Source organism: Pagrus pagrus, assembly GCF_965226575.1.
Source record: "Pagrus pagrus genome assembly, chromosome: 16".
Lineage (NCBI taxonomy): Eukaryota > Metazoa > Chordata > Actinopteri > Spariformes > Sparidae > Pagrus > Pagrus pagrus.
The window spans coordinates 22,052,327-22,068,426 of NC_140200.1; the positions used below are offsets into that span (position 1 = coordinate 22,052,327).

General features: G+C 40.3%; 1 protein-coding gene across 6 annotated transcripts in view; it reads right to left on the bottom strand.

Annotated features, from left to right (window-relative positions):
* The window catches only part of myt1la (myelin transcription factor 1-like, a), an 82,313-nt gene that overhangs the window by 15,105 nt on the left and 51,108 nt on the right, over positions 1-16,100 (bottom strand). For 3 of the 6 annotated variants that reach the window (XM_084378033.1, XM_084378036.1, XM_084378034.1), the window contains exons 9-15: positions 15,919-16,053; positions 12,689-12,779; positions 10,224-10,334; positions 9,365-9,585; positions 6,164-6,450; positions 4,855-4,872; positions 4,009-4,233 (exon numbers count right to left, since the gene is read on the bottom strand). In XM_084378033.1, the coding sequence (XP_084234159.1) occupies positions 4,009-4,233; positions 4,855-4,872; positions 6,164-6,450; positions 9,365-9,585; positions 10,224-10,334; positions 12,689-12,779; positions 15,919-16,053 (1,088 nt within the window). The remainder of the gene's footprint in view (positions 1-4,008; positions 4,234-4,854; positions 4,873-6,163; positions 6,451-9,364; positions 9,586-10,223; positions 10,335-12,688; positions 12,780-15,918; positions 16,054-16,100) is intronic. The other 3 variants (XM_084378038.1, XM_084378037.1, XM_084378035.1) reach the window with 1 other exon arrangement.

Here is a 16,100-nt window from a genome sequence, read left to right on the forward strand (position 1 = left end):
AACCAGGGATATTTATCAGACTGCTAAAAGTGAAATATTAAACTTCCTTTTACTTTTACTCCTGCTCACAAACTGGAGAATAAAAGCTGCTTATCAAATTTCTTTTGCCCTAAAACGAGATCTGGGTATTTTTAACCTGTAGAACGTTAAAAATAAGGAGGTTTTGTAAACCAAAGCTGGTTCCTGCATTCTGATGACTTTTAAAGAATGTAAATTTTTTGTTAAATACTTTCAATTATACTTTTAATTGCCAGAAAAAGAATCCAGAATAATTCACCCTCCTGATGAATGTGCGTGAATCTCTGGCACAAACTAATGTTCATCAGTTTTTATTCATTCATCCTTTTTTTTGCCGTTGCCCTTAGAGAATCTGTGCACGCCGTCACCCTGCGACTGTCAGCCTCCAGATGGTGATTGACGTCATGCCTACCTGCCTCTTTGCTTTAAAACTTTCTGTGAAAAACAGCAGTACTTGTTTCCATGACGTCTGTATAGTTTGAACAATTGTATTTAATCAGGAGAATTGTGACCCAGGGAGGAGACCAGGAGAGGGAAATGAAAAACAGGAGTCATCGACTACCAAAGTATGTCCACTGAAAGAGCTTGTTGTTGCCACTGACAATATGAGATTGTTATTCTAAGTGTCTGACAACACTATAATAATTATAATAATTTATAAACACAGTTTACAAAGTGCTTTGACAAACAAAGCAAAAAGCAGGACTGTAAACCTAGAAACGGATCCCTACAGAAACTGCCACGATGTCGGTCTTGCCATAGTCAGCAGACAAAAACAGCAATTTTATAACCATTACAACAAACTTCATTCAAACTTTACAGAAACAAAATTAAACTCGACAAAACAACATCTGAGTTCATTCTTTTCCATTTTTCAGCTTGGTCGAAATAAACCCATAATTCAATTACAAAACTTTTCATTACTTTTTATAATCATTTACACACCAAAATATGTTTATAATAAAGATAGGGTCGAGGTGAAATTCCCTTTAAGTTTATTAAAGCTAATTTATTTAACACCACTTTGGTGTTGACAATCCTGCTGCTGTCAGTGATGATGCAAATGACGACGACTGATGAGAGTCTGAAATCTCAGTTTACAGTAGAGCAAAGCACTGAGTGTCGACTATACAGAGAGTAATGAATGAGTTTGGACACGGCTGAAGTCTCTGAGCAGACATGTGATCACACTGTTGTGAGTAAAAAGAGAGTAAGTCACTTGACATTATGTCTCGTTCTTCTCTTTCAGTGAAGAACTTTGTAATCTCTTTTGGAAACACTTTAGATTAGGCTACACATAAACTTGATGCTTATATTGGTAACATGTTGGCTTTAATTGTCATTATAAAGCACTTATTAATTCCTTATTCAGTAAATATTCATTCAGCTACAAAGCCATTAAGAGTTTTCCCTCAATTACTTTAGAAGAAGGAACATATTTTGAATCATAAAAAACTTAATTTAAAGTTATTTGGACACTATAAACACGTGTAGTTTTGTGTTTTGTTCAGTAAGAACAGACCATAGTTATGAAGTGTTATGAAGGGAACCTGCTTAAACCAAGCAAAGCATATTAAGATCTAGGAAAATTCTTGTTAAAGGCATAGTAGTTAAATGAATATGGTTCATGCACATTAAGGCATTAATAAGCATTTTATAATTACTAATCAAGCACCAATTTGCTACTGATATGCAGAGATGGGACATTACAAACTACAAATAATTTGTTACCGTACTTAATTAGATTTTCAGGTGTCTGTACTTTACTTGAGTATGTATTTTCCTGACAACTTTTGACTTTTCCTCTACATCTGAACACAAATATCTGAACTTTCTCCTCTCCTTTTTCTCCTCCTTCAAGACCGGCTTGTTACTTTAGTTTGATGCATTTGAGGGGAATTATGGATTATTTTTATTTGGCGTCATCGCACGCTGCTTTCCCTCCTACTGATTCTACCTTTAAGTTTAATAGTTTGAATTATATTAATATGACGTGAGCTTCAGTTAGCTTTGACCAGAAATGGCTGCTAGAAATGTCCTTCAGAGGGAGACTCTTTATTTTGATACTCTGAGTACATTTCAGAACCTGCCTACTTTATTACTTTTACTGGAGTAAAAAAGTTGAATCAGTACTTCTACTGTTACGAACAAAATAAGAGTTACATTTTTCTTTTTTGAGTATTCTTAAGAGTAATTCTCGGAGGTTCGGTCTGGTCTGATCAGAAGTAGCTTCATGCTGCCTGACTGTCCCTCCCTGTGCTGCCTGTGACACATTTTCCTCTTTATATCAAACTTTTTAAAACTCAATCATCATCTTCTACTTTCTTCTCTCTCACTCTCTCTCTCTTTGTCTCCGGCCTTTCCTTAATATTTGTAGTGTTGAACTTTTTCTATTGAGTGGCTCCAGGGTGAGGAATAACAACAAAAAAATGGAGCAACTTTGGCAAGCGCCGTCGCTCTGTGCAGCTTTCATGCCTTTGGTTAGCGAAGGTGTACATACACACACATACTGGACCGATCCAAACTCACAAAATTCCCTCTTATGTATGTAAAGTGATGCAAAAATTATGCGTACCAGCAACCACAAGTCCGCCCTCGCAAAATAACTCCACAACTTCACTATGGTGCTTTTCTGCTGTGCATCAGAGGACGAGCATCCCTTTAAACAGCTTATAAAGCCTAATCATGTCTTAATCTATGCACGCAGCCTTTAATATAAACTCTGTGCTCTTAAATCTCTCAATATCATGCTTCAAATTATCCTTACTTGGCATGATTAGGGGACAGGCTGCCTAAATATTAAATTAGGTGGTTAAAGCCCTCAATCATGACTGAGGGCAGAGTGTGGAGCTTCAATCTGGTCTAAAAATGATTAGATTTTTACCTTTTCATGTCTTATTTAATGCATAGGTTACATTAATCTTCGAATAAAATGTTTAAGGTGGCTTTAAGGTTTAAGTGATACTGGTAAAACTTTTGAACAGTTTGAGCTGAACCTGCCTCGTAGAGATTACTCAGACAATCTATTAAGGTGTGCAGGGTTTTCCCGACATTTATAAGGATTGGGTGAACTACCCGAGCCAAATGGATGTAAAATTAATATGAAAAGCATCTTAAACTGAAAAACTAAGCAACATTTCCCTGGTACAACAGTTGTAGTCCTAGTTGGACCTCACACAAAACTCAAACTCTGGTCGCCTGGTTGAAAACTCAGACTTTCTGGCTCTTTCAACTATGTTCTACTTTTGCCCTCGTCATTATCGCCCCCTGCTGGTACTGCACCCTCATACAGGCGTAGATTTTCAGCCAGGGCGAGGCAAACCATCACCCTCACACGCTGTCTTCTAGTTGATCGGCAGGTTCAAGGTTCAAATTGTATACTGTGCTGTGTATGGCACCTGGATTATTTTTTTTTTACAGGGCAATCTTTTTAAACTGAGGGAGGAGATTGTGTACAGGTGGATGGTAAAACAAATAAAATAACAGCAACTGTGCTATGCTAATTTTGATTAATTTTACTTTTGCTAATTTTACTAATATATTGATAAAAACATGAAAGTTCCGAAAACGTATTTTTCTTCATGCGCTCTTTTTAAGCACTGTCCGCCATAACCACAATAACAAGAGTCTAAATTATCAATACTTAGATTACACATTACATGTGTAAAAAAACTACATTATTACATTAAAAATGTTCAGTACAGCTTTTATAAACTTGCGGATTTTTAAAACTACCTCTAAAGTCTGAGGTGTTTCTGTTCATTGTAACAGACAAACCTGTAGTAGCAGCTATAAAAAATCATGACGCTTTTGTTGAATGTGAACTATAAACTCTGTAACTCTAGTTTTTAAATCATGAACTCTCTCCACTGTAATGGTCTGAGCTGTAAATGTCATCTTCTTTAAATCCCTGAGAAGGATCTGTTGATTGTAACCCCTGTGAACTTGTTCGGCGTCTTATGTCTTGTCCGATGTAGACCTTCCTGTTACCTCTTTGTGGTCCTGCTCATCCCCAAGCCGCTTGATCTTGGTGTAGTCAACGGGCAGGTCCCAGCAGTCTGCGTCGCTCAGCTGGTAGCAGCGGCTGCTGAGCAGAGCCTGCCGCTGGGGCGACATCGGCTGCAAGGGGGTCAACACCGTCCCGCTGCCCTCCGGACCGCCGGGCTGACCGGACACATCCACCGCACCGCTGTCGTCCATGTCGCCAACAGGACTCTGATGGAGACAGGCAGGGAAAGGTGTAGCAATATACAAATAAAAAGCGGTTGGTGAAAAGTCTGAGGGTCGGTGCAGAAAAGCAAGTTTTTCAAGGGCATGACTAAGATCACATTTCTTTAAAAATCCATAAAGTTGGGAGGCTTACAAGTCATCGATTTAACATAAAATGCTTAAAGTAAAAGCAACAGAAGTCGAGATATTCTGACTTTTAGTCACTACTGTATGAGTCAAGAACATTCTGGCTCTACAATTCCCATAATCATTAGGCTCTCCTTGTAAACACCCACATTTTTCACACACCATGTTTTAACAAAAAAAAAAAAAGATTCTGTTAAAACTTCTCAAACCATCCGAGAATTAATTTACACGTCAGTACTCTCCCTGTTGAGTCAACCAAGTGCCCCTTTAGAGGATCCTCATGCTACGCATTCATGTTACAAAGCAAACATCACCCTTTAAAACTCAAATATCACTATCAGTACCTGCCTCAAAGTCTCAGTTTCAGTCAGGCTCTCATGTGTGAGAGGTCCGTATCTGGATTAACTGCCAGCAATAATGCACCCTTATACTTATTATCAGTTTTGTCCATGATTTCAGTAATAATAACACTGTACTCACCAAGTTGACTGCTGAGATCTGGAAACAAGGAAAAAACAGTTTATCCACATTATTAAACCATTTTCTTTTGAGCAAGTGAGCGCACCTGAAATGTTGATGATAATAATCCCTCATTGTGTGCTAACAACTTTTTTAAAGCAGCTACAATTGGGCGTTCCTGGCCGAGCCCAGCAACGAGCAGCATCGAACAGCACATTAACAATATGCCTCACTAATTTTGAGTAGTTTATATTGAAATGTTAATATTTTTTTAATAATAATATTTGGCTAAATCCAAATCTGTTCACTCTACCCAAAGGTACAGAAACATGAAAGTTATGAGTGCACCTGACACATGAATGGATTGGGGTTTACAGTGTAGAACGTTTAAATGCACTGCAACTTATTAGTCTACTTTACTTGGTAATTTTGAGGTAATTGATTTCCTCGATTTTATTTAAACTAAAGTCACTTTGTCAGATTTTACAGTGTACAGTTTGTCAGTTTGGGTACAAAACGAGCCGTTTGCCTTCGTTTTTCACACTATGTATTTTCTACTTCTATCTCTCAATCGCAACAGTGAAATCACAAATGTAGTTTGATGACGTCATGAAGTAATGTGGAATCATGGGAGTTGTTGTCCTTTGTTGTCCAGTTGGTAATGTTTTTAAAGTTTTAATCACGTTACGTTTACGTTAACCGACTCCTTTACTTCACTCTGTGACTAATACCCTGATTTTTCCCCATAAGTTATAGTGACCGGCGACCAAATAAAATGCACCCTTAACTTGAATAAAATTAGGATTTCTCTGGTTTGAACATTGTTGGAAACATTTAGGGTAATTTAAGTATACAACTCAACAAAATATATACCAAAGGTCTGGTAATTTTTAGACATTTAAAAGCAGAAATATTATACATTTTATGTTTCACTAAACAGGGTTGTTTTTAACAACCTGCCTGATTGTCTGAATGCTTGGGTTTCTTGACCTGTCAGACTTCTTTTCAGTGATTTTTAGTGATGTTTCCAGATCTCAGTTATTACCTTGGTGGGTACAATGTTATTATTGCTGATGAAGAAGGTCAAAACCACATAAACGACACTCGAGTTGTAATAAACGTCCACTCTCCTATAAAACCTCAACGTGATGAACATGAGTCAAACTTTAACTGTCGTTCTGAAGACTTTATTTGATATCTCATATAAATTATATCCTATAAATGTCAAAATAACATTCCGATAATTATCATAATGTTTTTTTAATCCAGCCATAGTGTATGAATGTGATAAATGAGTGCAGGCGTGTTCGTGCACACCGCCTCAGTCTACCTGTGTCAGCAGGTCCTGGGGTTTCCCTCCCAGAGCGTGCGGGAGCTCCCTGCACCTCGTCGACAGGTTCAGGATGGCCGTGGCAGCCATGTGTGCCGCCTCCATGTCGTGGGTGTAGTCGAAGCTGCTCTTACTGCAGGTGCTGCTGGCGCTGCTTCCTCCTCCTCCTCCTCCACCTCCTCCTCCTCCACCACCTCCTCCTCCACAGCTCAGGCTGCTGCTGCTGCTGGGAGCGTAGCTGCTGGTCGTACTGCTGGCCGGGCTCGACGTCTTACAGTAGCGCTTTGCTGTTGGGAGTCACACATGTTTTGTTTTTTTGAAGCTTTAAAACTGAACAGCTCTTTCATTTACATATCATAATGTAATTATTTTTTTACATATTTCATTGTCAATTTTCTATTTTCTCTTCATGCCTCCGGACTTGCAGCACTTTTTATCCGTCTCTATATATTGTTATACTTGTGTTTATTGTTATACACCCAAAAATCAACAAATTCCTCGTATTTGAAAACCTACTTGGCAATAAACCTGATTCTGATTCTTATTTTGATGCTGGCCGCGGGCCAAACAGTGCAGCAGATGGATCGTTACAAAGGATCTAAAATTACAAAAAGAAGTTCTGTTGCATCTAAAAAATGCAAAAAAAAAAAAAAAAAGACAGACTGCAGAGCAAAGAGAAAGAGATACGGACTGAGGGGCTGGTGATATTCTGCTTCAAGACCAAATCTAAATGCATTGATCCTACCAACAAGTATTACCTGCAAAGCCTGATGTATTCTGCCCATTAGAGCACCAAATATTGATTAATCCATCGCTGAAAATAGTCCCCAACAAATGTACCATGTCCTCCAAATGCAGTGATGTTTGATTCAAGGTAATTCTATACTCTTCCTGCTGTTTTCCCATCCCCCAAATGGCAAAACAACACAACAAGGCTGGTGTTGCGTTTATGGCTTATATTAGAGTTCAATGCACCATTCAGCATCCCTCATTAACATTACAGTTAAAGGTTAGCCTGCATGCCCAAAACATTTGAAAATCATATCCAATCTGATCTGCAGTTGGTTCCCATCAACACAAGTGTGGGGATTTCACTGCACCATTTAGAATCAAACAATGTTTGATAGAATTCACTCCTGTTTTCCCATCTCAAAGGTCCCTGGTTTATGTTTAGAATGCAATACGCCATTTGGCATCCCTAATTAAGATATGGCAGTTAAAGGTAAGCCTGCACGACCAAAATATTCATATCCAATCTTGTTTTACATTTCCAAACAATTGCTTTGTTTTTCTAGGGTGTTTTTAGTGACTATTTGGCATCCCTGCTTTGGCGTCCATAATGTACCAGAACTGGCTGCACAACAGCCGTTTATTCTTAGGGATTTTTCTGAGACAATAGGTTGTTACTGCCCTATTGTGCTTTCTCAGTTAATTCAAGTTTGTGTAATATGCAGCTGTGGGAATTTTCCTGCACCATTGAGCATCCCTAATATAAGTAACAAGATTCAAAGTAATTTGTGCTTTATACCCATCCCAAAAAGCAATTAACAAATAATGGTAGGCTCTGTATGTATGTTTTATGCTTAGATTTCAATGTCAGCAGCATCTCTAGGCCTATGAAAATTAGAGGATGGCCTGAATGGCGAAACGTTTAAAAATCATATCAAATCTGGTTCCACATCTTAGTAATTAAGCAGCATAGAAAAACACAAAGTAATTGTTCTTGTTGGTTGTCTCCTGGCTATTTGGCATTCCTTCTTTGAGAAATCTAAAACATTTTCTGCTCAATTTGGCATCCTCAGTGTACCTGAACTGGCTGCACAACTGAAAGCTGTTGGACTTCAGAATGCATATTAGCTTCCCAGAAAACCCAGAAAAGAAGAAAGGCTGAATGTGCGGACGACTTTGTTACACCATTTGGCATCATCCCATTAAGAGATACAGAAATATTGAATCCAAAACTAAATCCCCAAACTGTTAGCTTCCCTTTTCTAAATATTGGAACTATATGTTGAAACTACACATTTCTTGATGACATTTATATACTTTTTGGGTTTTTATGTCTTCAGGGGAAGCAACACAGACAGGAAGTCAGAAAGCTTTGAGAGAAGAACCACCACACTTCCCCTTTTGGTCTTTTCATGGGATTTGTCGACCACAAGAAAATATAGAATATCACCAGAGAAGGAGACACAGAGAGTCAGCAGAATAATTAGACAGAGTAGGAGAAGAGAGGAATCTATGGGGACAAAGAAAAAGGGAAAGAGACATTAGGACAGTGTGCTGGTGTGATGGAGAATCGGGGCTCAGCAGGCTGGAGTGATGCTGATGGAGGGAAGGAGGGAGGGAGTCGTGACGGAGGGGAGCTCAGACACCTCGTCTAAAAACCTCCCTCTTGCCTGCATCTCACTAATGGCTCCCAGCCAGAGAAACAGGGCTCGCCTCCATTATCTCTCTCCTGTTTCACAATCCCTCCATCTGCACCTCCTCCCTCCCTCCCTCCCTCCCTCCCACCCTCCTTCCATCCCTCCATCCGCTGCTCTGAGGAGGCAGGCTCTTAGCTTGGCATTTCCATAACTCTGCTCTGCTTTCACTCTAGCCATGTGGAGAGGCGGAAAACACCGGCGCTTTCAGTGCTATAACAAAGAGAATACACCGCGTACTGAGCCAGTGTGTGTGTGTGTGTTCTCATGCTTTTGTCGCCAAGTACAAAATGCTCACCCTAGAATAGGAAAATGAATAGAAAACCCCCATAGTGAAATCATTTTGCAGGCTTTATTCCCTTCAAAAAGACAAAAGGCTGACAGTAAAAGACAGTAAGAAAAATCTGGAAAAATCACAAACTCATGTTATTTTTTCTTATACTTACCAGAAATGAATTTTGACATATCATTAAAGAGAAAATGGGATTACGACCAACTGTAACAGATTTGTCAGAAAATAATGATGTGTTGTTATTTTTCTTTTAACTTGTACTATAGATGCAGCATCTGTGTACTGCTGCCACCCACTGTGACATATTTCTTTCCACCAGGAAGCCAAAAAAGAAGCAAAAATATCTGTAAACAAGAATGCTAGAGCTCCTTTTAAACAAAGGAAGCAAATAAATGATAAATGATAGTAACATAATGTTATTGTGAGACTGATGATTTAGAATTCAGAACATCTTGGTGGTGTGCGTTCATCCGAGTGTTTTCTTACCATCATATCCCTTTGGGGAGGTGTCTCGCCCGTGGTGGGACTTGCCTGTCGGGCCTCTCTTTCCGTAGCCGCCGTGCTGGCTGTCGTAGCCGCTGTAGTCGTAGCTGGTCTTGGAGTATTTTTCCAGCTCCTTCGCCAGGTTGGACCGCGGCGTGCTGGTGGGAACGTTGTTTTTGTAGCCATACTGAGGAATCTCCAGCTGCTTGACGAAACACATCGGCCTGAAAGGCAATCAGAGGGCAAAGAGGCTGTGTTTGTAAATGAGGATTTCACTGCACCATTCAGCATCCCTAAATTTTGGACTGTAAATATAATCAATATGTTGCCCAAAACCAAGATGACCATGAACAAGACAAAGTAAATCCTGTGTTCAGAGTTTATCCTGAAAATTTGACTGCACCATTCAGCATCACTTATTGATAAAAAGATATACTGAACACACACGTAGTTCGTGTAAGTTCATATGTGGGGATTTCACTGAAGCATTCAAAATCCCTAATTAAATTAGCAGGGGTAAATATAGTCTACAGCTGTTACATATGCATACCAGCTTCTCTTACAACCCAGGAAAATTAAAAGCCGGTGGTTCATTGGACCATTTGGCATCATTAATTTACGAGATGCATAAATATTAAATCTATAAAGTTCTGTAAGACATTTGACCAAAGCCTTCTTGTCTTGTACAACTTTTTGAGAGTCAAGGCCGGACTGTTTGTACACTGTTTCCCAAACCCAGGATGACACTAAACACGATGCATTAGGCTTATTATGTTTTGATTTAAATGCACCATTCAGCATCTGCATGATGAAAACACATGACTATCATTAAAACACATTATTTAAATGTTGGGGGCGGTACCTGAGGACCCGATCTGACGTCTGATTGGTCTTACTGCCAGTGTCAGTCGAGTGGCTCTTCTCGTGGACCTTCGCCATCTTCTCTGCGGCAGCAATGGGACAGCCGGACAGACTGGAGGAGGAGGGGGGAGAGACAGCACACGGCCTGGTTACATACTGTACCGAACACACGCACACGCGCACACACACACACACACACACACAGCATCTGGCTCTGAATGAAGAGTGGTTCAGCTGTCAGTAACAGCAGTTCAGAATGAATTATGGATTTTAAATGGCCTACTTCATGATGACTGCATTACTGGTTCACCGACTGACAGTTTGTGACGAACTGACTGGTTTACAAACTCTAACGTTGACTGGTTTACTGACTGACTGGTTCACAGCTGTTGGAGCTGTAAGTTTGGCCTGAGAAACTCATTTCCACGTTATCTCTGGTGAAGACAGTTTCTCGCTCAGCATCTAAATAAAGTTGGTGTTGATTGGACGGACAGTCCTTTACGCACAGTTTACGAGTTGCTGACGTGGTGTTTCTGGAGTGAGTTTAAGGGAAAGGAAGACGCCAATTGGCTGAAACACAGTTTGAATTCTAAAACTTAAACTTGCTGCTCGTCCGTCTGTGCGTCACTCCAGGCAAACCCTAATCACGTCATACACAGAAGGAGAGAAATATTCCTAATGCCAACAAACACATTTTTAAGGATGATAGGAGTGTGTAAGGAGTGTGTGACAGATCAGCACGGTGGCTGCTGCTGCTGCTGCTATGAAGGCGTTTCCATGGCGACTGCCAGACATGAAAGCTGTGTGAGCCGGTAGCTAACAGTGGCTAAGCTAGCTAGCTCGTGCTTTGTTTCCTCTCCCAGCGGAGCTGTGCTACATAACACACCCTGCAGCCACGTCTGAGCGAGTGTGTGTGTGTGCCTCTCTGTCTGCCAGCGCACGTGTGCTGCTGTCTGTGGGCTAATTTGTAAGTGTCTTACTGTGTGTGCGTGCGTGTGTGTGTGTGTGTGAGAAAGAGAGAGAGAGAGAGTGTGTGTGTGCAGATATGTGAATGTGTGTTCCAGAGTTTGTGCGCATGAAGCTGTGTGTATGTCAGAGATCTGAGGCTCTACGTATGTGTGAGAAAATGAGTGTGAATCCTAATCACATTACATAACACGAAAATATGCATGTGTGTGTGTGTGTGTGTGTCTGTGTGTGTGTGTGTGTGTATGTGGATGTGTATCTGCTGCCTGCATGTGATGCTCTGCTCTGCCTGTTAAACAGCTGAACTGCTGATGTGACGCAGACACACCTTCAGTTCAAACATGGACCATTTTAATTTAAGCCCCTGTCCCACATGAAGCTAAAGGAGGGAATGTTCCATGTTTTGAATGATGATAATAGAGTCAGAGTATTTTTTTTACGAACAAAAATGTCCCAATTATTTGTATTTATGTATCAGCTGTATTAGGACAAAAACTGTTACATTAGTGGGTAAAAAAAACACAAAAACAAGTGCAGATCTCACATCTAAGAGGTTACGTGTGAAACTAGAGACTTTCAGTAGAAACTGGAATTTTCTTATTTTAAAACCAGAAGAACAAGGTAACTGTTCAGAAATGTCAACTTCACATCAAGAAACTTCTGCCAGGTTTTGTATAGTCATTGTATGCTTTCCTTTGCTCTGACATGACGCATATGAACACACCGAATTCTGAGGAACGACTGCCCAACTCAGGGAATGGGACCAGCTGAGGAGCACGTGAATTTAGCAAAGTCCTTATCTATACAATGTGTCATTGCCTCTGAAAGGTGAAAAAACATGCAGGCAAAGATTAGTAACAGTCTGAGACCTCTAAGTCCGTGAATTGTGGAAAAGATTGCAAAAACCGAGTGGTGGCGACAAAATGTTTTGTCCACCAGTCAGCAGACGCCTGAGTTGGCTAAACAATTTTTATCAATAATCGTTCCACTGAGACCAACATTTCACGAAATAATACAGGAAGTGTTTTATATGTAGTTCTGTACGGTCTGACTTCTCTGGTGTGCCCTCTAGTGGAATCCTCATGTGGTACGTAGGCGAGTATGTGAACAATAACATTGTCTACAGTTTCTACAAAAGCAAATACATCTCCAGAGTGATTATCGACATTCAGGGGCTAAAGGAGCTGCAACTGACTTGGAATTGAAACTTGCTGAGGAACGCTGTTGCTGAATGATGTTTCATTCTCAGAAAACAGTGTGAGGTAATTCTTACATGTGACGTGTGACATCAAGTCAAAATACACATGAGCAAATGTGACGACCTGGAGATGTGGCTACCAATCAGAAAATGGTCAACTAAAATGAAGAAGCTGAACGTCATAAATCTGTTTCATCTTAAACTTCTCCAACAAGCTTACAGTATCTGTACTGTAAATGTGCCACAGTGACATGTCGGCGGTGTTATTCAGCTGTTAGCGACCCTGAAGGACGCTCACTCACCTGCGATGCGAGTTCCTGTTGCTATTGACATGACCCCGTCCAGAGCAGCCAGGAGTGGGGCACTTTAAAACATTTTCATACATGGCAAGGACTTTGACAGACAGGAGAAGGTGAGAAAGACAGTGAGGGTTAGGAGCAGACAGGAGAGTTACTAAGCGCTCAGCTACGACGGTTAGGCATGCACACGGACCAGTAACTTTCAAAAGATGATAATGAACACAACAACAGAGATTCAGTGTTATGACGAACTCCAGCGTGGAAGGATTACATGTCACTATCACCTGTAGGTCCCATAAATCAGCTCACTGAGGTAGTTAAAACTGAACTTTATCTATTAACCTTCAGGTTCTGGTTCTACAGTATCTAAAGATAAACATCTCTCCCAGTAGAAAAGTTTTTGGCACAAGTTGCGAAACATTTAAGTTGCCCTTATAAACTGCTCTCTCTTTCTAGTAATTTCTGCTACATGTAATCATTTCCTGCTGGGGAAACAAGAGTCTCATTTGCATTTTGATCACTGCGCTCATTTCATGAAATTTCATGAGACGAGAAGCAAGAGTTTGTCATGCACTGTTAGAATCTACTGATGACTCTGCAGATGGTACAGGAACAACGTGTGGTGTGATGAATGTACAGGAGTTTATGAGTTTGTATCAGAGGAACTAAATGTTGTGTTAGAACAGAGGTAATTGTATCCGAACCAACTATGTTTATACGTGTATTTACTTTAAAATACATTATTTTAGCTCACTTTCCATTGCTGCCACAACCCATGCATCCTCTATCTGAACGCTCCTGTCTCTTTAAGCCCCTCTCCCAAAAAAACCCAGTCTGCTCTGATTGGTCGGCTCTCACAGGCCTGAGCAGGCACCGCCCACCATTTTTCCACAAGACAATAAGGCACAGGAACCTTGCTTTTTACAAAATGGGAGCCACAAAAAGCTTTAAACTACTTCTTTCACATATGGAGCAGTGCTCCCCAAGACTTGTAAGCACACTTTAATGTGTCAAATTGGTGGAGTCGCCCTTTAAGTCTGATCTAATGTAATGTAACATGTTACCTGTGAGTTTAGTGTTCGCAATAAAGCAGGTGTGGATGTTCGGAAGTGTTCTCATGCAGGTTGTTTTGTGAGTTTTTGCAGGCAGCAGCAGGCGGATTAAACTGATTGTTCATGCTGTTCACGTTACATCAGCAACACAGATACAAAAACAAGACATCAGGCAGGTGTGATGAGGAGGAAGAAAAGAAACTAAAGCAAAACAAAAATACTCTATTGTATGAGACGACCAACTTTTTGTGCCATGAAGACTGCAAAAACAACTAAATGTGCAATGTACATGACTTTTTTATGTACACTTCTGATTTTAAGAAAATAAAATGATATGCACTAGAAGTGAAACTATTCAGTAGTTCAGCAGTCTTTGAAGCTCTAAACCTTCATAGTGTTTTGCTGTGATCAACGAATGATCACAAAGATGACAGAACCACTTGTACCAAATTCTGATTTAAAACATTTGAAATGACTTATTGATAATGAGCAACAAAACCTCGGCTCCACCTGTAGCTTTTACCGAGTCGAACCCGGAGCAACAAAACACAAACAAAGTCATGCAGGACGGATGCATGATGGTGGACAGATAACATGCCCAACATTGTCCAACGTTCACTGCTTCACAATCGGTCTAACAAGTCATTTAAAGTCAGTATTAATTCTTAACACCATATTCTCTTTATAAAGAAGAGAATGTTGAGATTATCCCACTTTAGAAACAGAGTGTTATCATCCTGTCTGACCGGTAAATGTAAGTGAGATTTCTTTTGGATCATGAAGTTGGTGATGTATCTTACAAGCTAAGAGGTTGACATAAATGTATGGCAGCCATGATACTACGTGTTTTTACAGACAACAAAATCTAAATACTGTCAGATAATAAAGATTTTGGTTTCAGAGCTACAAACATTTCTCAGAGGCAGAAATAATCGGATTAATCGGATCAAATTAAACCTCAGGGGTCGGAGCTGAAGAACCGCAATTTCCCTGGAAGTGTGGTGTGAATGCAGCTTAGACGATGCATTCACACAAACCAGGAAGAATGGGAAACCCTTTCCATCTTGGGTGCATTATTCCAAGATATAGTAGTAACCACTTTTAGTAGCCTTGTAGACAAACAATAGCTGAAATCAGACACCTTTACTGTGTTATTTATCTGTAGAAGTTTAACAGGTTAAACCAAGTACAGACAGCGTTTAACTCCATTTAAAGTGGCTCTGTGGAACCTTTGTCGTTTGATGTAAACTGGTCATTAGTTTCTGTTAGCGGACTCCATTTCTAAACTAACGTCAGCTACTCTTGCTCTGTGTTAGCAGAGCGGAGAGAGGCACTGAGACGAGGCCCTCGAGAACGTGCATACAGTCACGTATTTTGGATTGTCGCGGAAAATCTGACGCAAGTCCTTCACAGAGAAAACTTTAAACTAAACTAAAGTTTTAAACGACTTCAACAAATTGTCCACAGGCTTGTTCCAGCAACAGAGAGAGACGGGGAAGGTTTCATTTTTTGCATCATGTGACAACCAGCTCAAGTGTGGCCAATATAAAAGTGGTTAATACATGAAAATTGCAATGGATTGCTACACAGAGCCCCTTTAATTAGCTAAATCAAACTAATTGGAGTTAATATTGGATTTTATTTCATGTAACTGCCAGCGATGGTGGGTCCACAGACATTTTTCCAATGTTTCACTGAGGCATCTGTGGTGTTTTATGCTAGGAATACCCAATATCTCCAACTCAGAATAAAGAAGCTGACGTGAAAGCTGCTTCTATTTACCACTACTAAGTTGTCTAAGTCTGCTAAACCCTGAAATTCAATCTGGTAGCCTTAGCCTAAAGCTTGAAATTAACATTAGCTAACACACTGAACTTCAAACATTGCATTAGTTCCTTCTTTGCCATTTCATGTTAGTAGTTAGCCAACTTCACTAATTAGCTCAATGGTCTGAAGCTCCCCCAGCTGAGGTTTAACTCAACCAATCATCTGATTTCCGCTTCAAAAGCACCTCTGAGAAATTATCTTGTAATTAAACTCACAAGCCACAACATCAGACTGAAGTGCTACACTATCTGAAATGACTTGTCAGACTGTTATCATTTTGACTGTTTATTTATTTATTTTTTTTAAAGCTGGGTGTGTTTTCAGTGCAGCATGACATTCAGGCAGTGGACCTACTCTCAGGTGGGACTCGGTCTTTGTGAGGACACCCGGACAGGCTGCGGTGGTGCGGGTACAGACCCGTCACATGACCGGTCCCGTCACAACCCGGCGTCGGACACTTACTCTCCTTCTTCTCACCTCTGGAAGAATCTAGAAAAGCAAAGAGAAGTGAGAAAGAAATAAGAGAGAGGTGGGGT